This window comes from Saccopteryx bilineata, chromosome 10, assembly GCF_036850765.1.
Source record: "Saccopteryx bilineata isolate mSacBil1 chromosome 10, mSacBil1_pri_phased_curated, whole genome shotgun sequence".
In the NCBI taxonomy this organism is placed as follows: domain Eukaryota; kingdom Metazoa; phylum Chordata; class Mammalia; order Chiroptera; family Emballonuridae; genus Saccopteryx; species Saccopteryx bilineata.
The window spans coordinates 78,012,479-78,039,917 of record NC_089499.1 but is presented as its reverse complement, the minus strand read 5'-3'; the positions used below and the strand labels follow the sequence as shown (position 1 = coordinate 78,039,917).

General features: G+C 46.6%; 1 protein-coding gene and 1 non-coding gene across 4 annotated transcripts in view; one reads left to right on the top strand and one right to left on the bottom strand.

The window, feature by feature from the left end:
* Nucleotides 1–319: 319 nt before the first annotated feature.
* The window catches only part of PTPRG (protein tyrosine phosphatase receptor type G), a 926,569-nt gene continuing 899,449 nt past the window's right edge, over nt 320–27,439 (top strand). Inside the window, exon 1 of one of the 3 annotated variants that reach the window (XM_066245729.1) lies at nt 320–1,946. In XM_066245729.1, coding sequence (XP_066101826.1) covers nt 1,862–1,946 — 85 coding nt within the window. In that variant the 5' untranslated portion in view covers nt 320–1,861. The remainder of the gene's footprint in view (nt 1,947–27,439) is intronic. The other 2 variants (XM_066245728.1, XM_066245730.1) reach the window with 2 other exon arrangements.
* Nucleotides 9,987–10,062, bottom strand: TRNAP-GGG (transfer RNA proline (anticodon GGG)). The gene has a single exon. It is a non-coding gene; the product is annotated as a tRNA-Pro (tRNA).

The following is a 27,439-nucleotide window of genomic DNA, read 5'->3' as shown; positions in this document are numbered from 1 at the left end:
TGGCTTTTAAATAGAGGCAGAAAAATTAGCCAAAAATTGTAACTGGCTAATTATCTTGGCTCAAATATACATTTAATAAAAGCCCGCCTCCCCCGCTGTTAGCACTACTAGAGTAAAAGAAAAATAGGGCGCACAGAACTCTAAGCGATAAAGATCTTCTCACCAAAAGCCAAGGGACAAAACTCATTACAGATAAGCCCAGTCCTCCCATTTCCCCCAGGACGCTTCTCCCCGATTGCTATAGAGGCTGTCGCTCTCCAGGTAGCTACCAGGAAATCGGTACTGCCCAGCGGGACTGCTTTCACCCAGCCGGGGGTAAGAGGCGCACTTTCTGTGACCTCCCTACCACCAGGCCGGAGTACGGGAACCTTTACTTCCTTCTTTGGAGCGGCGAGTTGAGAAAACTCCGCCACCGATGACGGTGGCGGGAGGACATGGGGTGTGGGGCTCCGAAGGGTTGGATTTTGCCAGTCCAAGATCGATATTTCTCCCCTTCTTCCATACCAGCCATGAACTAGGCCAATGGAAGCCCAAGAATTAAAAAAATAAATAAATAAAAAATAAAGTCCCAATGCAGTCCAAGTGCAAAGGCCACTGGGCTTTGTTTCCAGGCAGCTGAATGGGCCGGGCTGGGGGTGCAGGCAGGGAGTGAGTAGGGCGCGCCCCGCCGCGGTGCTGCCTGGACGATGAATACCTAAGGATACCCTGGAGCCCTAAAGAGGCAGCTTACCTCCCTCCTCTCCTCAGACCCGAGCTAGCCTCCCCCAAACCCTCCTAAGTCACGAGTCCGCGAGCAACACGGAGAGGGGGAGACCTCGCCAAGTCCGTTCAAAGCGGGGCGCCCTTAAGAGCTTGCAGTACGGGAATCTGGCAAAGACTCGCTAGCCCAGAAAGCAGCTTCCCTTTTCCCTCTTAAGACCGGGCCAGAGCCTTCCTTTGCCCCGACACTGCCCTAGGCGTGTCCGCGGATCAGCGCCGGAGGAAAACTGGGCTGTGAGACCCTTCCGAGGGGATAGCAGAGCGTGGCTGCTTTAAGAGCGTGGAGAGCGCGCGCCCGCCGTCCTGGCTGCGCGCCCCCGTCACCGCCGCGCGCCCCCTGCTCGCTCGTTCGCTCGCTCGCCGGCTTTAAAGTCTCTGCCAGGATCCATGCTCACATGTTACTTCCTGTATGGAGGCATGGCCAGTTTCCAGCCCCGCGCTCCCTGTTCCTCCGCAGCCTGCGCAGGAGCCACAACTTTCAGGAGCATGGACTGAAGGCGCCCTAGCCCCAGCGTCCTTCTAAGATCCTTTGTGTTTTTCTCTTGCCGTTTCTATTTTGGGGGGTCTCTTCGCTCCCCTCGCCTCTCCCCTCCCCTGCTCGCAAACATGCCTCCTTCCTTCCCGGGGCCCTGGAAGGAGCTGCCTGCCTGAAACCCGGAGACGCGCCCTGCCGCCGCCGCTGCCGTCGTCGGCTCTTGGGCTGCGCTGCGCTGCCGACTCAAGTTGGGGATCCTCGGCTGCTCGCCGCCGCTGCCGCTTGTGGTCCTTGCCTGCCCCGGGCCCGGGCAGCGCCGCCGCCCGCCGACTGTCCGCCTTGGCTTGCTCGGCTCGCTCCCTTTTGAACGGAAAGCAGCCCTTCTCCACCGAGGATCGTCCCCAGCGTGGCTCCACGTTCCTGGTCACTTTTTGAGGTTTTCCGGAGGACACTTGGCTTCCTGATTCCGGGGAGATTCGGACCGCTGAGCGCGGAGGGCCCGTTGAACCGGCGATCAGGGGAAGAGCCCGGGTTTAGCGTAGGCTCACACGGAGGCAGGAACTTATTCAACAAGTTTACCCCCCCCCCCCCCCCCCGCTTTCCTTTTTTCGATGTGCGTTTTCGGACATGCGGAGGTTACTGGAACCGTGTTGGTGGATTTTGTTCCTGAAAGTCACCAGTTCTGTGCTCCATTATGTCGTGTGTTTCCCGGGTGAGTGCTGAACGCCGAGGGGACGCGCGGCCCTGGCAGGCGCGCGGGGGATGCGGAGTTGTGGCCGGGGGACGGAGCTCCGAAGCACGTCCCGGGAACCCTGGAGAGGGTAGAGGGGGTCCGGGCGCCCGGGGAGGAAAGGGGGATCCACTCCGCTGGCTTTAACGGCGTTTAGAGAGGCTGGTGGTTGTGGAGGGTTGAAGAAGGGGTTGACTGGGGCGGGGAGCAGGGGCCGCAGGGGTCTGCTCTTGCTCGGGTTCGGGAGGCCTGGGGAGCCCGAGTCGGGAGAAAAAGGGACTCGCTTTGCCGACTTGCAGCCATTTGGGAGAGCTAGCGCTCTGAGGCTGTTGAGGTAGAGTTGGGACCACCGGAGAATGCCTCTGTGGGTTTGAGGGGCCCAGTGTGCGCCCCTTGCTCAGGCAGGTTTTAATGGAACTCAGAATCAGAAGTGGGACTTGCTTTGCTTCTTCCCGACCCTATGGAGAGGCTGGGTCTCGGGAGACGGAAGCTGGAAGCTGACCGTGGAGGATTGGGGATGTTGGGAACGGTCTGCATTCTGGTTTCGGGGGCCAGGGTGACCCCCATTCGGCGCTGGAGCGCGGGCTGCATTTCGGTGCTGGCGCGAGGTTGCCTTCCCGGCCGCGGGGGCCTGGGCACGGTGGGAGGGCAGGGAGCAGGCAGTCTAAGGAGATCTCAGCCTCCCGAGCCCCGACCCGCCCAGCCCCTTTACCCTGAAACTGCTTGGCGGGGCTGCTCAGGTCGGGGCGTGGGGGTTGCGTCGGCGATTGGACTGCTGTTCGCGCGGGGCGGATTATTTCCCTCTCGCTCGCGCCTGCCTACCTTCATCTTTGCCCTTTTGCAGGCTGTTCGCGGTTGGCGGACCCAGACCCACTCCTTTCTGGCCGGGTTAAGACAGGGAAAGTGTTGGCTATTGATGGCGACAATAAGTAACAGCACGTAGCGGTGTGCTGTTTGGCGATCGTCCACTTCCAGCCCTCCACCGGCAGACCTGCTACCCCTTCCTTTCTATCCTGGAGAAGGGCAGAGGCTAGACGCCTTCCTCTACCATCACGCAGGTCTTCCGGGCTGCATCCCCGAGCTCCCTTGAATCTGTCCAGCCCTTTCCCGGGGGTGGAGGCCACATCCTCTGCCCTAGCTGGGGAAGGTGTGGGAAGAAGGGGGCGATTCACTTTTCGTCCTTCGTTCTCCTAAGGATAGAGAATTACCCATTTTTCTGCCTGCTCATCCACCAGCTCCTGGATACCTGGAGATGGAGATTTTCTGAAAGAAAAAAAAAAAAAAAAAAAAGGGAAAACGTACCCCGACGTTTTTTGCTCTGCCTGGTCACAGCCGCTTGCTCCCCGGGCGGCCTGAGCGCTCGGTTTTGATGCAGCGAGTCCCTCAGCCCCGTCGTGCGCTCTAGAGGAGGGCGCGGGCGCTTTTGCTGCCCTCGGGACCGGTAGCGAGTGTCCCCTTCGCATGCACGGGGACTGCCATGAGGGGTAGAGAGAGGCAAAGCATCGTCCTTTCTTCGGTCCCTCTTTCTCTCTGCCTATTCTTCAGCCCCTGGAACCACACTGAGCTTCTGCCACAGCCTGGAAACCCAGCTCAATACTAAGGGAGGACGTGTGTCCACACTCACCCCGAGGCCTAGGGTTTGCCCACCAGAGCCTTGTAACCATGGGGCTGGGAGCGGTGTGGACATTTCCCCTTATAGTGCTCTCTCCTTAAAGGACTACTGCTCAGTATTGATGTTGGTCATCTGCTCTTTCTAGACTTTTCTCTTTGCCAGGGACTTGCCGCCTGAGTGAGCTCAGGTGCGCCCTGGGGTTGAGCTTTGTACGGGTCACACTTTACTGGGGACAGTGGGAGACAACAGGAAAGCAGCCTTGCGAAATAGGAGGATTTCTAATTCTACTCTGGCTTCTAACTGCCGACATGCAGTCACAGTGGGCCGGCCGTGATTTTTTCCCCCCTGGTTTGAGGAAGCTTGAAATCTAAAATGGGATTGCTCGCTAGGGAGGCCGCCTTCGTGGGGCTTGGACAATGTTCATCTTCACATTTTCTTTCCGTGCCCACGTTGCGAGGTAAAATAGCCTATCGCTTGGCCCCGGAGCCAGGGAAGTCGGGAAGAGACAGCAGTGGTGTGAGTCGGGAGGAAAAGGGGATGTGGTCTGTAAAGGTGCGGCGGGAGAGGGTGCAGCCGCGCTGGGAACCCGGCAAAGTTAAAATGTCAGAGCCTTCGGTGACGCTGGCTTTCCGTTTTCCTAAGGTGCGGTGACGCCGCTGGACCTCAGGGGGCGCCCCGGAGTCACTCGTCAAGCTCCTGCCACCTCCACTGGTGGGGCTCGGCCACCTCCACGCGGTGGGGCCGCAGTGGGAGCTGAGATGGAGCGCTCGCGGCCGGGTCTCAGGCTGTGGGGTCTTCTGGGTCTCGGCGGGGCGGGTGGCTTCAGCTCCACAATGTTGCACCTGGTCCGCTGTCAGCCCCGGGGTGGGGCGGTGGTGGTGTGGGGTTTGACTTGGGTCTGGGACCCCTTCCCGTCCCCTTCCTTTTCATAAGCTTGGAGACGCTTATCTGCTTGACATGAGGGATAAAAATGCTTCTGGTATTGGATTAGGATCTTTCTTCTGAGGTTTTAATCAAAATCCCTTGTTAGTTATTTTGTTTGTCAGAATTGCACCAACTTTTCAGTTGGATTTGGATTCTGAGCTACTGTTCAGGACACTGGGGAACTGTAATTTGGGAGGGTTTTGGGAACAGTGGCATGGTTTTGTCCCAGCAAATCTGAAACAGTGGCGTTTGGTTTTTCAACAAAAGTATGGCAGGTGTGGGACCCAAGCTGCTGTTAGTGTTTCAAGTGATACTTCCGCTTTACAGAGCAGAAGTGTTGTCAAACATAATACAGTGCATACATAAATAGTGTTTTTTCATAATCTCTTTAAAAATACTCTTATGAAAATAGGAAAACGTAATGGACCCCTGTGGAGTCCCCCACCCAGCTACAGTAACCAGCTCAGTCTTTTCCTCTTTAATACCCCCATACCTCCCCAACACCTCATTTTTTTATTATTATTATTTTTAATTTATTAATTTTTTTATTTTTTACCGCACGAGAGAGACAGATGGGAAGGGAGAGAGATGATAAGTGTCAGTTGCATCACTTCAGTGGCTCATTAATTGCTTCTCATAGGTGCTTGGCTCAAGCCGAGCCAGTGACCCCTTGCTAGAGCCAGTGTCCCTGGGCTTCAAGCTAGTGACTTTTGGGTTCAAGCTAGTGACCATGGGGTCATGTCAATGATCCTGCGCTTAAGCTGGCAACCTTGGGGCCTCAGTGTCCTAGGTTGATGCTCTACCACTGTGCCACCTGTCAGGCCCTGCTGATTTTAAAAGCACATCTTACATCCAATTCATTTCAAGCATTTGTATATATTGCTAATCACTGAGAATGTAAATGCCTCCAACATTATCTACATTACTTGAGAGGGTTAGTATTTTTTATTTTTGTTATTTTTTTTATATTTTTCCGAAGTGAGAAGCGGGAGGCAGGCAGACTCCTGCATGCGCCCTACCGGGATCCACCCGGCATGCCCACCAGGGAGCGATGCTCTGCCTATCTGGGGCATTACTCTGCTGCAGTCAGAGCCATTCTAGCCCCTGAGGCAGAGGCCATGGAGCCATCCTCAGCGCCCAGGCCATCCGCTGGGGGAGGGGAAGAGAGAGACAGAGAGAAAGGAGAAGGGGAGGGGCGGAAAAGCAGATGGGCGCTTCCCTTGTGTGTCCTGGCTGGGAATCGAACTGGGGACTTCCACATGCTGGGCCCATGCTCTACCGTTGAGCCAACCAGCCAGGTCCAAGAGGGTTAATATTTTATGTATTTTATGTACTTGAGCTCTTTAGCAGAAAGTTAAAAATATTTTTTATTCATTTCTTCTCTCTGACCTCAGAGTGAAACCCTTCTGTTTGACTCTCATATGTTTTGTACCCTCATTAGATTACATCCAGGAGGCTGACACTGGAAACACTTCGGGTGGATAAGCTCTTGCGTGTACTTTTGTAGGTGTAAGAATCCGAGGACCCATGACTGATGTCCAGTGCTTCTTCCTCTAAGCCAGTGGTTCTCAACCTGTGGGTCACGACTGCTCTAAGCTGTTCCGTGTATTTGCATGTACATGCTTCAGTCCTGATGGACATCCTTTATGGCCTTCTTGGAAAAGTGTGAAAGTAATATTTTTAAGTCAGTTATCTTACTCTAAGGAATGGGGAAAGAAATCATGCAGCCTTCCTTTCTCTTCTCCTTTAAGTGTCTTGTTTGAAAATAAAGAATCTTTATCCATTCTTTTTTTCTTAATTATTTATTTATTTTTTTAAGTGAGAGGAAGGGAGATAGTGAGACAGACTCCTACAAGTACTCCAAACGAGATCCACCCAGTAACTCCGGTCTGGGGCTGATGCTCCAATCAACAGAGCTATCATCAGTGACTGGGTCCATACTGGAACCAATTGCTGCAGGAGGGGAAGAGGGAGAGAAGGATGGAATGGAGAAGCAGATGGTCCTTTCTCTTGTGTGCCCTGACTGGGAGGGAACGGGGGAGTCCATACACTGGCCAACACAATCTAGTGAGCAAACTGACCAGAGCCTTAGCCATGTTTAAACTGGTTCTTCTGACACAGTTATTAAATACTATCTTGATGTTACCTTCTAAATAGTGTTCACATTACAGAGTTGGTGAAATTAGCACATTAACCCATAACAGGAATTTTTGGAATTAGGGGAAGTTGCTGTTGCTGGAGGAAGAAGGATTATAGGAAAGGGCTGAAATGAGAAAAGGAACTAGCCAATAATGAAGCTCTGAGCATCTCCCCTTAATTATAGAACTGTTTTCATTAAATAAAAGGTTACATTGTTATTTATATGAAGTGGTACAGGGAATGCTGATGATTTCATAAAGCAAAACAAAAAAACCCCTTCTAAAACAAAAAAACCCTTCTATTCTGAAAAACTCCCAAGTTAATGTAGTATAATCAGTTACCTGTCTGTGCACCAATTGCAATGAACTTTCTTGCCATTCAAGTTCATTTCTGATGCCCTGGAGCCATTGTTACTAAGGGCCCTCTCCTACCTCCTTCCCCCGTTTTATTGGAAACTTTGTGTTCAGAAGGACAGTCTGGATGCTTAAGTTAGCCTTACCTACCTGAAGAAAGCAAATTAAGTGTTGCTGATCCTTTGTTGCTTTATTAACCTCTTTCCATCTGTGATGAACTTTTTTTTTTTTTTAAATATGAATTTCCATTTGATGTAGAGCAATGGTTTTCAACCAGTGTGCGAGCAATTTTAAAACAGGCAATCGCTGACTATTTAGTCAGGGGCAGTGACCCCTTTTCCCTTAGATTATCAAATAAAAAATGACAACAGCCAACACAATAATAGCCGTCTGGTGTGAATAAATAAAAAATAACCTATTTTTCTTGTCAGATTGACAAAAAATACATTTTTTGGTGTGCTGTAGGATTTTAGTAATTAGTTTTTTGTGCACCATGAGATGAAAAAGGTTGAAATGGCTCACTTAAGAGCATGCAATGTATGGTCCTGGCCGGTTGGCTCAGTGGTAGAGCGTCCGCCTGGTGTACAGGAGTCCCGGGTTCGATTTCCGGGCAGAGCACACAGGAGAAGTGCCCATCTGCTTCCCCACCCCTCCCCCTCTCCTTCCTCTCTGTCTCTCTCTTCCCCTCCCGCAGCCAAGGCTCCATTGGAGCAAAAGTTTGCCCGGGTACTGAGGATGGTTCCTTGGCCTCTGCCTCAGGTGCTAGAATGGCTCTGATTGCAGCAGAGCAATGCCCCAGATGGGCAGACCATTGCCCCCTGGTGGGCGTGCCCGGTGGATCCCGGTTGGGCGCATGCGGGAGTCTATTTGACTGCCTCCCCATTTCCAACTTAAGAAAAATACAAAAAAAACAAAAACAAAAACATGCAATGTGGGTGTGCATTATGAATTGCAAGCTTAAAAAAATTGATTAACACTTTCATCCTGGGGACACATCTTTTGTTTGCTCATATTTCTTAAATCAGAGCTTTTGGGAGAAATTCAGGGTACCTAAAATTATCTCAATAGTGCTTGATGTCCCCCTAGATAAGTCCTCCTATGCCTTGGTTACAGGTTGACCACTGTCAGATGACAGGTTGTAACCACTGAAACTTCATTTTTTACCGTATCTGTGTAAAGAATAAAAAGGCCTGCATGTCTTAACAATGTAAAGGAAGCCAAGGAAGTGTGCCCAGACTCACTTTCAGTTCATCACCGAAGCCTGGTAGCTACTGAGGAGAGCCTCAGGAAAGAGATGTTCTGGAAGAGCCTGCCCCTATCAGGTGCTGAGAGCTTGTGGAATTTGGCAGCAGTCACTGAATTTGTTCCAGAATGAGGTTTCCTGGGCCCACAAGCCTTCAGTAAATATTTGCAAATGATGAAAATATTTGATGTCACAAGTCTCCCTGTCTGAGAAATGGGACAGACCAGCTTACAAAGAATGATGGCGGTATTCTGTGTATTAAACAAGATCAAATGCATATCTCTATAAGAAGTATCTAATTTTAACTTCTTTTTTGGATATTGTGGAGTTATAAACCCCCCCCCCCCCAAATTTCAGAAAATGTGTTTCAAAAACCCTTGGCCAGGCCTGACCAGGTGGTGGCGCAGTGGATAGAGCTTTGGACTGGGACGCAGAGGACCCAGGTTTGAAACACCAGGGCCGCTGGCTTGAGTGTGGGCTCATCTGGCTTGAGCATGGGATCATAGACATGACCCCATGGTCGTTGACTTGAGCCCAGAGGTTGCTGGCTTGAAGCCCAAGGTCCCTGGCTTGAGCAAGAGGTAACTTGCTTTGCGATAGCCCCCCCCCCCCCCCATCAAGCCACATATGAGAAAGCAATCAATGAACAACTAAGGTGCTGCAACAAAGAATTGATGCTTCTCATCTCTCTCCCTTCCTGTTTGTCTGTCCCTCTCTGTCTCTCCCTCTATCTCTCTCTCTGTCACACACACACACAACAACAACAACAACAACAACAAAACTTATTTCCCCTCGCTTTTCCCTACAATTCCTCTTTGTCTCAAATTTACAACACCACAAAATTATCGCATTTGAAAAATAGGTCTGGGCCCTGGCCAGGTGTTATGGTGAGAGAGTCATCCAGACATGGGGAGGATGTGGGTTTGATCCCGGTTAGGGAACATACAAGAGTCAACCAATGACGGCATGAATAAGTGGAACAACAAATCAATGTTTCTCTCTTTCTCTAAAAATCAATAATAAACAAGATCTAGTAGTGATGTAAGTGACTTTCATTTTCAGAAAAGTCTCTGATGATTGAAATATATAACAAATCTGTAGTTTACCTCTATTAATGTACAGGATTGTAAGGTTTGCAGTGACGACTGTGCAAGGTTATTTGAAGTAGCTAGAGGGCTCTGTGTGCTATTGTCTCCTCCTGTAGGGACACCTGTAATTGGAGATGTCATTTTACCTATCACCATTTATTTATAGCAAATTGTTTGGGGTTTTGACTGACAAAAATAAATCTCTGTGAGATGACTTGCCAGTACTACACAGGCTGGAAGTTTTTATGATGACGGTACTTGGTAAAACCATTTTAAAAAACCATACAAAATTATTTTAGGGCCAGCTGACTAGGTTCCATATGGTCCTGGTTTCTCTTTTGTGTGTGTGTGTGTGTGTGTGTGTGTGTGTGTGCACGCGCATATTTTTCTGAAGTTGGAAATAGGGAGGCAGTCAAACAGACTCCCGCATGCGCCCGATTGGGATCCACCGGCATGCCCACCAGGGGGCGATGCTCTGCCCATCTGGGGCATTGCTCTGCCGCAACCAGAGCCATTCTAGTGCCTGAGGCAGAGGCCACAGAGCCATCCTTGGAGCCCGGGCCAACTTTGCTCCAATGAAGCCTCAGCTGCGGGAGGGGAAGAGAGAGACAGAGAGGAAGGAGAGGGTGTGGGGTGGAGAAGCAGCTGGGCGCTTCTCCTATGTGCCCTGACCAGGAATCGAACCTGGGACTCCCGCACCCCAGGCGGACGCTCTACCACTGAGCCAACGAGCCAGGGCCTGGTTTCTCTTTTTGAAGGCCCCCCCCAACCCCAACTGAACTGCGTGGTGTTACCCATGTACTTGGGGTGGGGGTGGGAGATGGGATGGAGGAAACTTTCACATCAAAGAACTCTGGTATTCGTCAACCAGTTTACGGGTGACTGTATTGTTTTATAAGCATATAGCAAGAAGGAATCTTTTTTGGAGCCTAGACCTTGTCAGTACTTTTTCTTTTAAAACCAGGTAGCTATGGAAAATTGTACAGAACACATCAAAGTACATGTAAGACTATGTTCTCTGGAGCCAGTCTGCCTCTGCCCTTGCTCACTTTGGTGCCTTAGACAAGTTACTTAACTTCTCCGTGCCGCCTCTTTTTGTGTTCTCTGTGAAATGGCCTAGTGATTGTATCCTGATTCCTGACGGCTTGGTGAGCCTTGGGTGAGAATGCCTGTTAAAGGACTTAGTGCAATAGTTACCGGTTGGTTACAGATGCATGGTAGTTTGTGCTCAGTAAATTAACCACTTTTATTACTAAAAAGGTTTAAATGGGAGTATATAAAAAGAAGAAAATGAAGAGGACAACTCTGCAAAACAAAAGCATTTAAAAGTTTTTAATGTATACTCAAATAATGCTTTTAAAAATAAATTGACTTTTTTAGCCAGAGAGGAAGGGAGAGAAAAGGGAAGGAGAGAGAGTGAGAAACATTGATTTGTTGTTCCTCTTGTGCAGTCACTAGTGGATTTTTTTTTAAATTTTAATTTTTTTATTTTTCTTAAGTGAGAAGCAGGGAGGCAGAGAGACAGACTCCTACATGCATCCTGGCCAGGACTCACCTGGCATGCCCCTATGGGGCGATGCTGTGCCTGAAGCGAGGCCTTGGACCATTCTCAGCCCCCATTTCCAGCTTGCTCCAACGGAGCCATAGCTGCAGGAGGGGAAGAGGGAGGGGGAGGGGAGAAATGAGAAGGGGTGGGGTGGAGAAGTAGATGGTCACTCCTCCTGTGTACATTGACCAGGAATTGAACCCTGGACATCCCCATGCTGGGCCAACATCCTTCCTCAGAACCAACCAGCCAGGGCCCAATGGTAGATTCTTTTTTTTTTTTTAATAAAATTTTTTTTTAATTTCCTTAATCCCTTTACCATTTTCACCCAGCCTCCCAAACCCCATCTCCTCTGACAGAGGTCAGTCTGTTCTTCGTATCTATGTCTATTTTGTTTTTTTTTCTTTCTTTCTTTCTTTTTTTTTTTTTTTTGCAGAGACAGAGAGAGAGTCAAAGAGAGGGATAGACACAGACAGACAGGAACAGAGAGATGAGAAGCATCAATCATTAGTTTTTCATTGTGCGTTGCGACACCTTAGTTGTTCATTGATTGCTTTCTCATATGTGCCTTGACCGCAGGCCTTCAGCAGACCAAGTAACCCCTTGCTCGAGCCAGCGACCTTGAGCTCAAGCTGGTGAGCTTTTTGCTCAAACTTGATGAGTCGGCACCCAAGCTGGCAACCTCGGGGTGTTGAACCTGGGTCTTCCACGTCCCAGTCCGATGCTCTATCCACTGTGCCACTGCCTGGTCAGGCCCAATGGTAGATTCTTATATGTGCCCTGACCTTGCCATCAACCTCAACATATCAGGAAGATACTCTAACCTTAACTGAGCTACCCTACCAGGGCCTCAAGTGATCCTTTTTTTTTTTGTATTTTTCTGAAGTTGGAAACAGGGAGGCAGTCAGACAGACTCCCGCATGTGCCCAACTGGGATCCACCCGGCATGCCAACCAGGGGGAAATACTCCGCCCATCTGGGGCATTGCTCTGTTGCAACCAGAGCCATTCTAGCGTCTGAGGCAGAGGCCATGGAGCCATCCTCAGCGCCCGGGCAAACTTTGCTCCAATGGAGCCTTGGCTATGGGAGGGGAAGAGAGAGACAGAGAGGAAGGAGAGGGGGAGGGGTGGAGAAGCAGATGGGCGCTTCTCCTGTGTGCTCTGGCCGGGAATTGAACCCAGGACTCCTGCATGCCAGGCCGACGCTCTACCACTGAGCCAACCGGCCAGGGCTGAGTGATGCTTTTTGTACATGGCTTTGCTCTTGTGGTCAGGGAGGAATAAGGACTGGCCTGGGGGCATCCCATGTAAAATTATGACTATGTTTTAAGGTTTAAAGGAATTAGAAAGCTCCAGTGAAGTCGACTTTTTTTTTTTACATGTTTTTATTCATTTTAGAGAAGAGAGAGAGCGAGAAGGGTGGAGGAGCAGGAAGCATCAACTCCCGTATGTGCCTTGACCAGGCAAGCCCAGGGTTTCAAACCAGAGACCTCAGCATTCCAGGTCGATGCTTAATCTACTGCACTACCACAGATCAGGCAGTCAACTTTTCAAGCTTAAGATGGGAAAGATAGTTTCCACAGGTTTCAAATGCACTGTGTGACTCTCCAAGCTCTCTGTGTAGCATTATCCTTCATAGGAGGAGCTGCTTAGCCTGCACCCTGGAATGCCCAGTCCTCTTTTAAGGCATTCTGGACTGTGTGGTAACCAAGACAGTTGGTCTCCCTGTCACCATCATTGCTGGGCTTCCATCTTTTGGCAGTAATGGGAAGTAAACAGTAGTATGTGCGTGTTGCTTTAATTTTGTACTGTGTGACCAGTGAACATGCTAATGTCCGTTTCCATGTCATGGATTCAGAGCACATGAGAGAGCCGCACCGTGCGGAGGGGCCTGCCCTCTAATCAGTGTTTCACACTGGTATCAGCATGACAGCTTTTTGGCCAAACAACGAAGTGTGATATTAAACTACTCGAGTTCGCTATTTTGGGGTTGCAGTGAAGTGACACAGTTGGCTGCTGATAATCTTGCAACTGAAAAAGAAGAAATGAAAGCATAGTCCAGTGGTTCTGAAAGTGTGCGCCCTAGAAGATTTCCCAGGTGTGCCCTATGGTATTCCAGAGAAATATCTGCCTGTTGGGGACCAAAAAACCAACCAGGTTTTTGGAGTTTAGATTTTTGGGGGACAGAGGTGTGGAGAATGGGCTGTAAGCTGACAGTCTGCCCAAACTTCCACCTCACTTGCCTGATTAGGTTGCAAAAGGCTGTTAAGTTGTGATGCTGGATAGTTTACACTACCCCCATGTTCCCCAGAAAGACTGGAGGCAAGTTTCTTCTATCCTTTGTTTGGTGTAAAGTTAAGATGATATGTATGGTAGGGGTTTCTGCACTCAACACAATTAAGAGTAAAAAGAGAGGAATTCTTCAATGTATTGATGAGGAAATGAGAGTTTGCCTTTCAAATATATGCCCAAACATTGAAGAAATCACTAGGACACTTCAGGCTCATGTTTCTCATAAACACAAGAATGAAAAAAGTTAACACATTCACGCTGGGACCTGCCAAATTTACTAAATCTTACTAGGATTGTATCTGTATATAAAAAGATAACTTTATTGTCATTTTCTTATTTTTTTAACCCCTCCTTTTTACGAATTCTAAAAAGCATAACACAAAAAATGTAACAAAAATGTTTTCTAATGTTGGAATAAATTTAATTTTGTATTTATTTTATTTAATTACCATAAAAGCATGCTTGGACTTTATATTTTTTCTTTAATATTTGACTTAATTATTATAACATATTTCTCAGAAAGTTGTATATAATGCACCTAGAATTATTTGTAGGATTTTAAATGCGCCCCGACTTCAAAAAGTTTGAGAACCACTGGCCTAGTCCATGGACCTGTGACACTCCCATGTAAGAAAGCAGGACACCTGGTTTTACATGGACCTGTGACACTTCCATGTAAGAAAGCAGGACAGCTGGTTTTACATGGACCTGTGACACTCCCATGTAAGAAAGCAGGACACCTGGTTTTACACAGACCTGTGACACTCCCATGTAAGAAAGCAGGACAGCTGGTTTTACACGGACCTGTGACACTCCCATGTAAGAAAGGACAGCTGGTTTTACACGGACCTATGACACTCCCATGTAAGAAAGCAGGACAGCTGGTTTTACACGGACCTGTGACACTCCCATGTAAGAAAGCAGGACAGCTGGTTTTACACGGACCTGTGACACTCCCATATAAGAAAGGACAGCTGGTTTTACACGGACCTGTGACACTCCCATGTAAGAAAGGACAGCTGGTTTTACACGGACCTATGACACTCCCATGTAAGAAAGCAGGACAGCTGGTTTTACACGGACCTGTGACACTCCCATGTAAGAAAGCAGGACAGCTGGTTTTACACGGACCTGTGACAGTCCCATATAAGAAAGGACAGCTGGTTTTACACGGACCTGTGACACTCCCATGTAAGAAAGCAGGACAGCTGGTTTTACACGGACCTGTGACACTCCCATGTAAGAAAGCAGGACAGCTGGTTTTACACGGACCTGTGACACTCCCATGTAAGAAAGCAGGACAGCTGGTTTTACACGGACCTGTGACACTCCCATGTAAGAAAGCAGGACAGCTGGTTTTACACGGACCTGTGACACTCCCATGTAAGAAAGCAGGACAGCTGGTTTTACACGGACCTGTGACACTCCCATGTAAGAAAGCAGGACAGCTGGTTTTACACGGACCTGTGACACTCCCATGTAAGAAAGCAGGACAGCTGGTTTTACACGGACCTGTGACACTCCCATGTAAGAAAGCAGGACAGCTGGTTTTACACGGACCTGTGACACTCCCATGTAAGAAAGCAGGACAGCTGGTTTTACACGGACCTGTGACACTCCCATGTAAGAAAGCAGGACAGCTGGTTTTACACGGACCTGTGACACTCTCATGTAAGAAAGCAGGACAGCTGGTTTTACACGGACCTGTGACAGTCCCATGTAAGAAAGCAGGACAGCTGGTTTTACACGGACCTGTGACACTCCCATGTAAGAAAGGACAGCTGATTTTACACGGACCTGTGACAGTCCCATGTAAGAAAGCAGGACAGCTGGTTTTACACGGACCTGTGACACTCCCATGTAAGAAAGGACAGCTGATTTTACACGGACCTGTGACACTCTCATGTAAGAAAGCAGGACAGCTGATTTTACACGGACCTGTGACACTCCCATGTAAGAAAGCAGGACAGCTGGTTTTACACGGACCTGTGATACTCCCATGTAAGAAAGCAGGACAGCTGGTTTTACACGGACCTGTGACACTCCCATGTAAGAAAGCAGGACAGCTGGTTTTACACGGACCTGTGACACTCCCATGTAAGAAAGCAAAACAGCTGATTTTACATGGACCTGTGACACTCCCATGTAAGAAAGCAGGACACCTGGTTTTACACGGACTCTGTGACACTCCCATGTAAGAAAGCAGGACACCTGGTTTTACACGGACCTGTGACACTCCCATGTAAGAAAGCAGGACACCTGGTTTTACATGGACCTGTGACACTCCCACGTAAGAAAGCAGGACAGCTGGTTTTACATGGACCTGTGACACTCCCATGTAAGAAAGCAGGACAGCTGGTTTTACACGGACCTGTGACACTCCCATGTAAGAAAGCAGGACAACTGGTTTTACATGGACCTGTGACACTCCCATGTAAGAAAGCAGGACACCTGGTTTTACACAGACTCTGACACTCCCATGTAAGAAAGGACAGCTGGTTTTACACGGACCTGTGACACTCCCATGTAAGAAAGCAGGACAGCTGGTTTTACACGGACCTGTGACACTCCCATGTAAGAAAGCAGGACAGCTGATTTTACACGGACCTGTGACACTCCCATGTAAGAAAGCAGGACAGCTGGTTTTACACGGACCTGTGACACTCCCATGTAAGAAAGCAGGACAGCTGGTTTTACACGGACCTGTGACACTCCCATGTAAGAAAGCAGGACAGCTGGTTTTACACGGACCTGTGACACTCCCATGTAAGAAAGCAGGACAGCTGGTTTTACACGGACCTGTGACACTCTCATGTAAGAAAGCAGGACAGCTGGTTTTACACGGACCTGTGACACTCCTATGTAAGAAAGCAGGACAGCTGGTTTTACACGGACCTGTGACAGTCCCATGTAAGAAAGCAGGACAGCTGGTTTTACACGGACCTGTGACACTCCCATGTAAGAAAGTAGGACAGCTGGTTTAGTTTGGGTCTGGGATGCTCGTTTTCTAACAGGAGGACTGAAGCAGGCTGTCCATTGCTGTTGCAGAGAGTGTACTTTGAGGAATTTATTTATACCAGTTATTCTATGAATCCAAGAGGTGATTGAGTTTTCACACCACTGCAAGCCCCATAAGTCCTAGACTAGAGTGTACTTAAATTAGATCAACTCATCTGTTTGGAATGATTTGGATAAGGGGGCACAGCCGTAAGCAATCTGTCAAATACAAAAGCGTAGTCGAAATTACTGAAGAAATGTTATTGATTTTTCAGATTCAAGTTATGGATTACCAAAAGGGTTTATTTACAAAGCAGTGGTTATTCATAAATGAGCTCCATTCCTTTAAAAAAATGTATCACTTTTCCTGAAGTGTTTGGTTTCAGTGAGTGTGGAGGCTGAGAACCAGCTAAGGGCTTGGTTGTGTCACTGCGTAACTGGGCTGCCTAAGACAAATAACCCAGCATCTTGTGGAAAGTAGGGGTGGGGTGGGAGGTGCCGGGGTTTGAGTCCCAGATACGGAACACCTGTTACTCAGGAACCACATGAGGACCTCGCAGGCCCAGGTTGAAATTCTTGATCTGTTGGCAGCAGTGTTACCTAGGCCTTGGTTTCTTAATCTATAAAATGGGAACAGTGGTTATAATAGCCCATAGTCACCAAGTGCTTGCCATAATCTAGGTGCTGTGTCTGAGGGTTTCTTAAATTTTAAAACATTTAAATTTACTTATTTTAGAGAGAGAGAGAGAGAGGAAGGGGGTGGGAAGAGAAACATTGATTTGTTGTTCCATTTATTGATGCATTTGTTGGTTGATTCTTGCATGTGCCCTGATCGGGATTGATCAGGATTGATCGGGATTGACTGCAACCTTGTACTGAACAGCACTCTAGCATGCCTGAGCTTCTTTTATGCTTAATTCTCCTTGGAATTGGAAATTATGAATATCCTCACTTTAGGATAAGGAATCTAAAGCTGAAGGAGGTCTTGTTGCCACTAATCTGAAGTTACCCCTGTAATAAGTGGGAATGGTGATAATATGTCTCTCTAGCCCTGGCGGTTGGCTCAGTGGATAGTGTTGGCCTGGCCTATGGACGACCCAGGTTCAGTTCCTAGTTAGGGTACATAAGAGAAGCTACCATCTTCTCACCCTGTAAAGCCAGCAGCCAGGGCTGCCATCACAGCAGCCCGGCCCATGCAGGTTCGCATTGGATTCGGACAGTCGGTAAAGAAACAACGGAGCCACAAACTGGTGGGCCATAGTCTTTAATCCTAGCTTGCACCCGGCAGGCAAGTAAAAACACACACTGGGCTCCAAAACCCACTCATTCAGTGCTCACAAAGCTACTGACTTATCCGAGTTTCCTAGAATCAAAGGTTTCTAGCTCACCAGACTTATTCACCTCTGTTCCCCATCTCCTTCCTCCTCCAATGTCAAACTGCACAAACTGGCCTCTCACTCAATACTCTGCCATCTTGGCTGCTTCTCCTGGCCACATGGCCTCTTTCTGCTCTCTGCTCTGCTCCCTCTGCTCTCTCATGCTAATCATCCCAGGAACCAAGAGCTCAAACTCTTGTTCTGCCCCCATTTTATAGTGTAGATTCAACACCTTTAATCCAATATACAAAATAGGGAAGTCTCTAATACAAAGTCACTTCTCTGAGGCATGATTGGATTGTACCACCCCACATCAAAAAGGGTGGGAAAGGCTTAATCCCAAAACCAAGCCCCAGGCTACAAGGATTCTCAACACACATTAATATCACCTGGGCGACAGCCTCACCAGGGCAGCGCTATTTTTAACAAAGTGAGCATAATATATTTTATCTGCCCAACACACCCCCTCCCTTGATTGGTTCCAGCATGGCCCCGGTGCTGAGGATAGCTTGGTTTATTAAAGCATCGGTCCCAGACCAGGGTTGCAGGGTGGATCCCAGCCAGGACTCATGCAGGTGTCTGTCACTATTTCCCCTACTCTCACTTAAAACCCCCCCCCCCAAAACCTCACACATAAATATATATATGTGTGTGTGTATATATATATAAAATTAATATGGCTCTAATGATTCCTCAGGATTATTAGGTTGTTGTTTGTTTGGAAGGCAAATGAAAAGACAGACCCAGTCTAGGGTATGTCACCCCACTTCTTTTCCCATACAAGAAAGTACTATAGGCCTGACCTGTGGTGGCGCAGTGGATAAAGCGTCGACCTGGAAATGCTGAGGTCGCCGGTTCGAAACCCTGGGCTTGCCTGGTCAAGGCACATATGGGAGTTGATGCTTCCAGCTCCTCCCCCCCTTCTCTCTCTCTGTCTCTCCCTCTCCTCTCTAAAAATGAATAAATAAATAAATAAATAAATAAATAAATTAAAAAAAAAAAAAAAAGAAAGTACTATAAACACTGGGTGAAAAAAAGGTGTTGTCTTACTTGCTAAAGTCAAATAAGAAAGTAATGCAATTAGTTTAGGATTTTATTTGGTAACATTGAAGAGATGACCTTTCAGCAAATGACATTAGCTTCTGAATAAGCTGATAATAACTGTGTGGCTAGAGTGTTGGTGATGAGTTTTTTGGACCCCTCTTTAAAGTGATCTAAATTGATATAGTTTATGATTTGAGAATTTTTGTTTGGGGCATTGAAAAAGGATACGTTATAGTGATGTGTTATTATCCCATATGCTGTTCAGGTGTGGGCTGCAGGCTTTGACTCAGCCACGATTCCAGAACAGGTCTGAGGTAGTCGTGCCCGGAGTGGCTTGGGTTCGGGAGTTTTCCTCCGGAATTTAGAACCGTCCAGGGGAGCTAGCCCTGCTAGTTGTGAGATCTGGCTGGGCAGGACTTTCAGTTCCTTTGGGTTGTTGTATTTACCCTAAACTAGAGGGCTTCTAAAGTTCTTTTGGAGTTGCTGGGTTGTGGGTTCCAGGCGGGGCAGTTTGGAAGGGTTGTAACCTTTCTGCCACAGGTAAGTCCAGTGCCCGGTGCATATTATATTATGATTTGTGAAGTGTAATTCTTGTTAAATGTCCTCTGAGAGTTTGCTTCCTGAGGCACTAAGAACCTTTGATTATCTTGCTAACCTTGCCACAGGAGAGCCCCAGGGAGTATCAAACAGGGTTGCCAATGGATCCTTGTTAATGGAACGCTGATAAGCTATTTTTTTAAAAAACATTAAACCTTATCTCTCCTGGAGTGCAGGTAAAAAAATGGAGATTCGTTCATGCCAACAAAATTATGTGTGGCCTTTAGAGCTACTGTGGTTTATGATTGGGATAGTGGTGGTAGGATCATTATCTAAAGAGAACACAAGGCTTGTTTTGGATCTTTTGTCTTAAGCTGGTCAAGAGAAACGGAGTTACCTGAGTTCTGCAGGAAACGTTTGGCCAGCAGATGCTGTCTTTGGCCATTCTCTGTTGAAAAGGAAAAACTGAATTAAAAATTGGGGGCCCTGGTAGGTTAGCTCAGTCGGTTAACAATGTCATCCGCAGCAACAAGGTTGCGGGTTCGATTCCTGGTCAGGGCACATATGAGAAGCAACCAATGAATACCCCCCCCCCCCCACTTTGTCTTTCTAAAGAAAAAAAAATTGAGGCATTTCATGTTCATGCTATCAACCTGTGGACCCAGTGTGCCAAGCATTGTTCTAGGCACTGGAATAGACAGTGATGACCAAAACAGGTGAAAACTCCTGCCTTGGGTGGGGCTTCCATTAGAAGTCTGAGTGACCCACTAACAGAAATTGGAAGGTGCTGCAACCAGGCCTGTGTTCTTGCTTAGCAACAGCAGGAAGCAGGAATGAAAAGAGGCTGCCCCTTGAGATGATGGGGCACTCGCCTGCCCCACAGGGGTTAATTAGAGTAGTCACTAGTTCCTGAAGGTGTTTGCCGCCTGCATGCAGGTGATTTGTAGATTTATACCCTAAGGACAGATTTGTTTTTCTTTGCTTGTTTGGGGTTTTGTGTTCCCTAGATTGGGTGTGTGTAGATTGGGTGTGTATAAATGTGTGTGTGTGCGCCTATGCTAGTGTGAGCATGTGCCTCACTGGCTGATGAAATGACATCATTCCTATCAGTCTGAGGCTCAGTCATCCTGGTTGTGTCATGTTTTTGGCTCTGCAAATGGCCTGCTAATTGGATATTTCACAGTAATGTGGTGACTTCTATGGCTGTTGTTGGCTGTTGGAAAACCTCTCATTTGATTTAAGAAATAGCTTCCTTGGTCACTTTTTTTGTCACTTAATTACCCAGGAAGGGGATGGTGTAGGGGAGAAAGAGGACACTGACCAATATAGTAGGATTTGAATAGACTAATATTAGAGATATCATATTAGTTGATCCTTGCCAAAGATCTTAATTTTTTCATGTAACATCCCTGACCCACTAATTTTTTTGCACATTTTATTTATTTTAATTTGAGAGAGAGAGAGAGAGAGAGAGAAGCATTAACTCATTCCACTTAGTTGTGCCATTGATTGCTTCTCACATGTACCCTGACCAGGGCTTGAACTGTGACCTTGGGGATCAGTCTGGCGATCTCAGTGCTCCAGGGCAGTGCTCAATCCACCACCAGGGCTGGTTTTCTAGTATATGATGAACAGATCACATATCTTAATTTTTCCAAAAGCAACATATGAAAATTGGAACTTGGAATTGATAGAGTGACCAGTTTTTGGCATGAACAGATCAGAGATTCACTCTAATTGCAGTATGTGTTCTCTAAGTGGTCATCATAACATATGGTGAAAATGTTATGAGGAACTCCTGACGTATGACTCAGGAATTCTTCACATATGACTCAAGCCTAATTAGACTAGGCTCTTTTTTTTTTTTTTTTTTTTTTTTTTTTTTGGCTTTTATAACAATTTACCTTTAATCAGAATTCTTAATTTTAAAACTTTTAACCTTTAGTGACAGTTAAGTTGACTTTTGTTTTATCCTAGTTTCCCTTTTCCCAAAGTCTGATTAAAAGAGAGTCCTTAGTGAGTTTCTTCATAAATTCGCCATACGTAGACCAACCAGCTTCCGGTTTGTGGTTGGAGTAGGGCCCGCCATTTTTCTACCTTAGCAGCAGTGAGAGTTGTCAGGATCACGGTGTGTGGACTCTTCCACGTGAGAGTCAGTCCTTGGGTGATGTACTGGATCTCCTGGTAATGTTGGAAGCATCTCTTGGACAGTCCTTTGAACCGTTTGCTGGGTAACCTGTAAATTCTGCAAGTCCTTAGGGAAGGGTGGTTACAATTCTTTTACTATTTGATTCATACCCTGAACCTTTTGGTGCCTGTGGGCACAATGTAACTTCAAATTAGCTTCTAATTAATATTGGGATGAGATTGTGGATATAAATGCAGGTTTAATACTAGAATGGGCAAGCTAAACCTGGAAAGAACCATTGTTGGTCAAATAAGTTCGTAAATACGATGTATATGTTTGCTCGCTTATAGTTTGCTTTGTGTGTGGAGGGATAGGCTGCAAGCAAGCAGGGTGGTTATAGCCCAAGGCTTAGTTTTAAGACTAAGCTTTTCCCCAAACCCTTGACTGATTGCATGATGTGGGGTGGTGCACTCCCATGAGGAATCTCATTCTGCCTCAGATAAGTGACTTTGTATCAGAGACTTCCCTGTTTGTATATTGGATTAAAAGTTTTGATTTCCACACTATAAAATGTGGGCAGACTGGGAGCTTGCTCTCTCCCAGTTCCTGAGATTAGCACTAGAGAGGAGAGCAGAGAAAGGCCATGTGGAGAAGGCTAGCAGAAGCAGCCAAGATGGTGAAGCGCTGAGGGAGAAGCCAGTTTGTGCAGAGAGAAGGAAATGGGAAACAAAGGTGAATAAGGCTGGTGAGGTAGAAACTCGCATAAGTCAGTAGCCTTGTGAGCACTGAATGAATGGGTTCTGGAGCCCAGTGTGTGTTTCTGCTTGCCCGCTGGGTAAGAGTTAGGATCAAAGGTAATGGCCCAGCAGTTCTTGGCTCTGTTGTTTCATCACCGTCCGTCCAAATCCAATGAGAACCTGCACGGCTGTGATGGTGGCCGTGGCTACTGGCTTTAAAATCATAGATAGCAATTTCCTAACAATTGTCAATTATTTTATTAAAGTCTATTTCTAAATGTTTACCTGGGAAAGCTTTTTCTGTTGGTAAAAATCTTTTTTATTAATTGGTTTTGAATAAACCTTTGGCAATAAAGGGTCCCCAAACCCCACTGGCTTTGGGTGGCATCTTTCTATCTATTTGAATTCCTATGTCCCGATTTTGATGCAGACTGAAAAAATATGCAATTAACAGCAAAATTCAAATAGCTAATGTTAACAAATACTATAATAAGCATTTTAATACAATAAAGCAAGGGTCCCCAAACTTTTTACACAGGGGGCCAGTTAGTTCACTGTCCCTCAGACCGTTGGAGGGCTGCCACATATAGTGCTCCTCTCACTGACCACCAATGAAAGAGGTGCCTCTTCCGGAAGTGTGGTGGAGGGCCGGATAAATGGCCTCAGGGGGCCGTAGTTTGGGGACGCCTGCAATAAAGTGACTAAAGCCTACTAGACTATTAAACAAAAACCAAGTTCTAACCAATATAACAGGATTCAAAATAAAATTCTTACAGTCATAAGTGTTCTTAACAAATGTTCTTAACACATTAATGTAATTTCATTAAATCTATGTTGACATTATAGTTGTTTTATATTATTCACAAATGTAACTGTAAAACCAGTAGCCACGGCCATCACAGCTGCCTGGTCCATGCAGGTTCACATAGGATTCAGATAGATGGCAATGAAACAACAGAGCCAAGAACTGGTGGGCCATCATCTCCAATCCTAGCTTGCACCGGCAGGCATGTAACAACATATACTGGGCTCCAAAACCCACTCATTCAGTGCTCACAAAGCTACTGACTTATCCGAGTTTCCTAGAATCAAAGGTTTCTAGCTCATCAGACTTATTCACCTCTGTTCCCCATCTCCTTCTCCCTGCACAAACTCTGCACAAACTGGCTTCTCACTCAACACTCTACCATCTTGGCTGCTTCTTCTCTCCTCCACGTGGCCTTTCTCTGCTCTCCTCTCTAATGCTAATCTCAGAGCAAGCTCCTGGTCTGCCCCACCCTACAGTGTAGAAATTAAAACCTTTAATCTAATATACAAAATAAGGAAGTCTCTGATACAAAGTCACTTATCTGAGGCATAATGGGATTCCTCATGAGAGTGCACCACCCACATCATGCAATCAGTCAAGGGTGTGGGGAAAAGCCCAGTCCTAAAACTAAGCCCTAGGCTATAACCACCCTGCCTGCTTACAGCCTGTCTCCCACACCCAATGCAAACTATAAGCAAGCAAACATATATATCATATTTACAAACTTATTTGGCCAACACTGACTTAATTTTTGTTTCAGTCTAAGAAATGTCATAAAGAGCATGAGTCACACATGTTCAGGAAAAGTCTACGAGGCACTGGAACTGTGGTCATGATTCTGCACTTTGCAGTTAGAGTCAAAGTCCTAATGATTAGTGTTTCTAGCTGGACTAAGGAGCAGGTCCCAGCCTACAATAGGCATGGGTCATTGAGGCAAGAGGAATAAAGGAGACACTATACATTAAACAAAGTGACAGAGACTAGACTGTTAATACCTGCAGTAGAGATCTTCGAAATAAAAATAAAATTTAAATATTCAGGCAAGTCATAGTAAATGGCCCTCGTGTTTATAAGAAATGAGATCAGTTTTACCTGCGAGTTGGAAGAAATACCTTAAGCTCATAAACAGTGTTGTGAGATGGGGCCAATCTTTAACCCTTCAGTGGCAGGTCTGAGCAGGCTGGGCAAGGTCAGGTCACAGGTAGCTGGAAGGGGCTGGAAGAGACTGAACCCTCCCTCCGTGGACCAAGGGGGCAGCTTACCTTCTCATGTCCCTTTTTTCCACAGCAAAGGTGTGTCCCCTGGTTGGGGTCGAGAAGCCTGGAAGGCCTCAGCTCACTGACTTTTTTTCCTACTCTTGAAGCAGGGCCCTGATCCATATGCCTTGGATCCTCCAAGGGCATATGCCAAGAGCTGGTATTTTCTTGATCTCTTTTGGGCTCTATTTGCCTTTTCTGTTACTATCCTTTCTTGGTTATTATAGATTTTAAAAGCCATGCTCAGAAGATCTCACTGAGGGGCTTGAGGGTCCTTTTCTGTTTGTATAAGTTTTGGAAAAGACAAAAGCATCATTATTAGCTGGATTAAATCAAGAAAAACAGGTTTTTGGTGTCTCTTTTAGGATTCCAGAGTCTCTTTTCTGCTGGATAATTCAGTATTCAAAAGAAATTTTAAACAATACTGTTTCAAAATGATAAACTAAACATTACATAAAAAGACATTATTAACAATTTCTAATATTTAAACTAAGATTCCAATATAACAGGGTGATAAAACAGCAAATAAAAGAATTAACAAAAGACTTTTGAAATAACATACATTTTTAACATGGAAAATACTTTTTATACATCAGTGGGGACAATAAGTCATTACTCCTAACCCAGTGGTCAGAAAACTTACTAGTTAATATAGCCAATTATTAACAGTACAATAACTGAAATTTCTTTTGAGAGCCAAATTCTAAACCTAAACTACATAGGTAGGTACACTTCCTAGCAAGGCAGCGCCTACATATGGCACTTTATTGAGAGCTACACCCAAGGATGCAGAAGGCCCACGTGGTCCATGAGCTGTTTGCGAATGGCAGTTTGCTGACCAGGGTTCTTAGGGAAGGGGGAAGAGGCAGAGGTATCCGGCGGGCCTGCCCCTTCTTGCACAACCCGGCATTTCCAAGAACTAAGTCGACTTCCACACACACCCCCAGCAGCTGTTTAGCTTTACTTCTTACAACAAAAGCAGCAAATTAAAAATATAAATTTTACAAATTTACCTTTCTAACAGTGGGTTGCTTAGCCTATATGAGGTTTCCAATGTTTCCCGCAATTCCCTGAAAATTCTTTTTATAATTTTTACTATTTTTGGCTAATGCAGTGGGTCTTCCCCGTGCCTCCCACATCAGGTAGCAACCATGCCACACGAAGGAACTGGGGAACTGTAGGGGAAACTTGGAGGGGACCCCACACCCGCTTCGGTCCCGCAGGAGAGAGAGTCGGAACCCTTCTCCCAGTGCTAGTTTTGTACGTTTTACACTTATTTTTCCTTCTATAATTTCCTATACACTAGTGGAGGGCAATAAACCATTAATCCCAACCCATGGAGGACCCATAGGACTCCTATGTCCTAGGGAGGGAAAGGAAGAGGCAGCTGGAGGGCCTGTCTCTGATAATCCCATTCCCTATAATCTTCTGTTACTCCTGATTCCATCACTCATTCTGGATTGTTTTGATAATTCCATTTTCTATAATCCTATTACTCATGATCCCATCACTTATTCTAGAATTGCAATTCATTTCAAAGATCTGATAACTAGCAAGGTCTACAGCCGTGGTTTTTTAGTTTCTAAAATTAAAAAAAAAATTTTTTTTTAAGATTTTATTTATTAATTTTAGAGAGAGGAGAGAGAAAGGGGTGGAGGAGGAGCAAGAAGCTCCAACTAGTATACCTGTAGTAGCTTCTCATATGTGCCTTGACCAGGCAAGCCCAGGGCCCCGAACCGGCATTCTCAGCATTTCAGGTCGATGCTCTAGCCACTGCGCTACCACAGGACAGGCTCTAAATTTTTAAATTTAATCTTGTTCTTTTTCTTTTTCTAAGATTTTTCTAAAGCAAGGTTCTAATCTTTAATGCTGTTCCTACCCTGTATTTTCAAAATAGGTAAAACTGAGACTAGTTGTTATTCTATTCTTTCTCTAGTCACTTCACCCTTTGTTGTCCCTGCCAATTTACTCTAGCGCCCTCCCCCTACTGTTCTGCACACAGCACGTCCCAGCCCTGCTTTCCGCTCTTTTCTCACCCAAACCTCTTACTTGTCAGCACTTCCCTCAGAGGCTGGAGAAACACTTCAAACTTCCCAGAGAGAAGGCAGTACATGAAAAGCAAGAAAGACAATTAACTAGCACACGGAATAAAGAGTGTTTGACTATAGAGGACACAAGACAAGAAGTAGGAGCCAACAGAAGAGAATAATTTCTTCAGGGGTGAAATCAGAGCCCTGAAGCTAGAGGTCTTGGATCCAAGAGATTTTATGTTTTTCGGGTTTGTTTTACAAATTTTCTTTTGCCCAGAAATTTCTAATTTTGTATGCAAAAATTCAATTCAGGCCTTAGAAACAGACACAGTTACACATTAAACAAAGACTTCACTTACACAATTTATAATTTAAGAAATTTAAATGAGCGCACTTTACTTATTTCAATTAAAATTACACTAGCCCTGGCCTGTTGGCTCAGTGGTAGAGCATTGGCCTGGCATGCAGGAGTCCCGGGTTTGATTCCCAGCCAGGGCACACAGGAGTAGCACCCATCTGCTTCTTTACCCTTCCCCCTCTCCTTCCTCTCTGTCTCTCTCTTTCCCTCCTGCAGGCAAGGCTCCATTGGAGCAAAGTTAGCCCGGGCGCTGAGGATGGCTCCATGCCTCTGCCTCAGGCACTGGAATGGCTCTGGTTGCAGCCGAGCAATGCCCCAGATGGGCAGAGCATCGCCCCCTAGTGGGCATGCTGGGTGGACCCCAGTCGGGTGCATGCGGGAGTCTGTCTGACTGCCTCCCCGTTTCCAACTTCAGAAAAATACAAAAAAATAAAAAAATAAAAAATTAAAATCATACTAGAGATATTTTCTGACCAACAGAGACGAAACAGATCACTTACTCACAAAGCTCAGTAGACAAAGGAAGGGGCTCCACTTTCAGGGGCCTCTCAGGGTGTTCTCCCAGCCACAGTCCCGGAACTTAGGCTTAGGCACCAGATTTCCCCACTCACACCACACCACACAGCTCAGGCGTTTCAAACAGAAACAAGGAAAGCAAAGAACGAGATCTTGTCAAACACAGAAAAGTCTCTGGAAGTTCTGAGGCGAGACTTTAAAAGACATATTTAGACACTAAACAAAGGACTTACACATACACTCACAGACGAGCGTACTTTCATAGACGAGGGAAGAGCTCCCCCTCGTGACCTCTCAGGTGCACACAGGCCGCGGCACCAGAGATTTCTTAACCAGGGGTTTTAGACAGAAACATTAAAGCAAAGATTGAGATTTCAGCAAACACAGAGAGACATCTCTGGAAGTCTTGGGTCGAGATTCGTCGATCCAGGTTAGCTCAGTCTCCACTGATTCAGTGCGATGCGAGACTGACTAATCCTGGATGGACTCAAC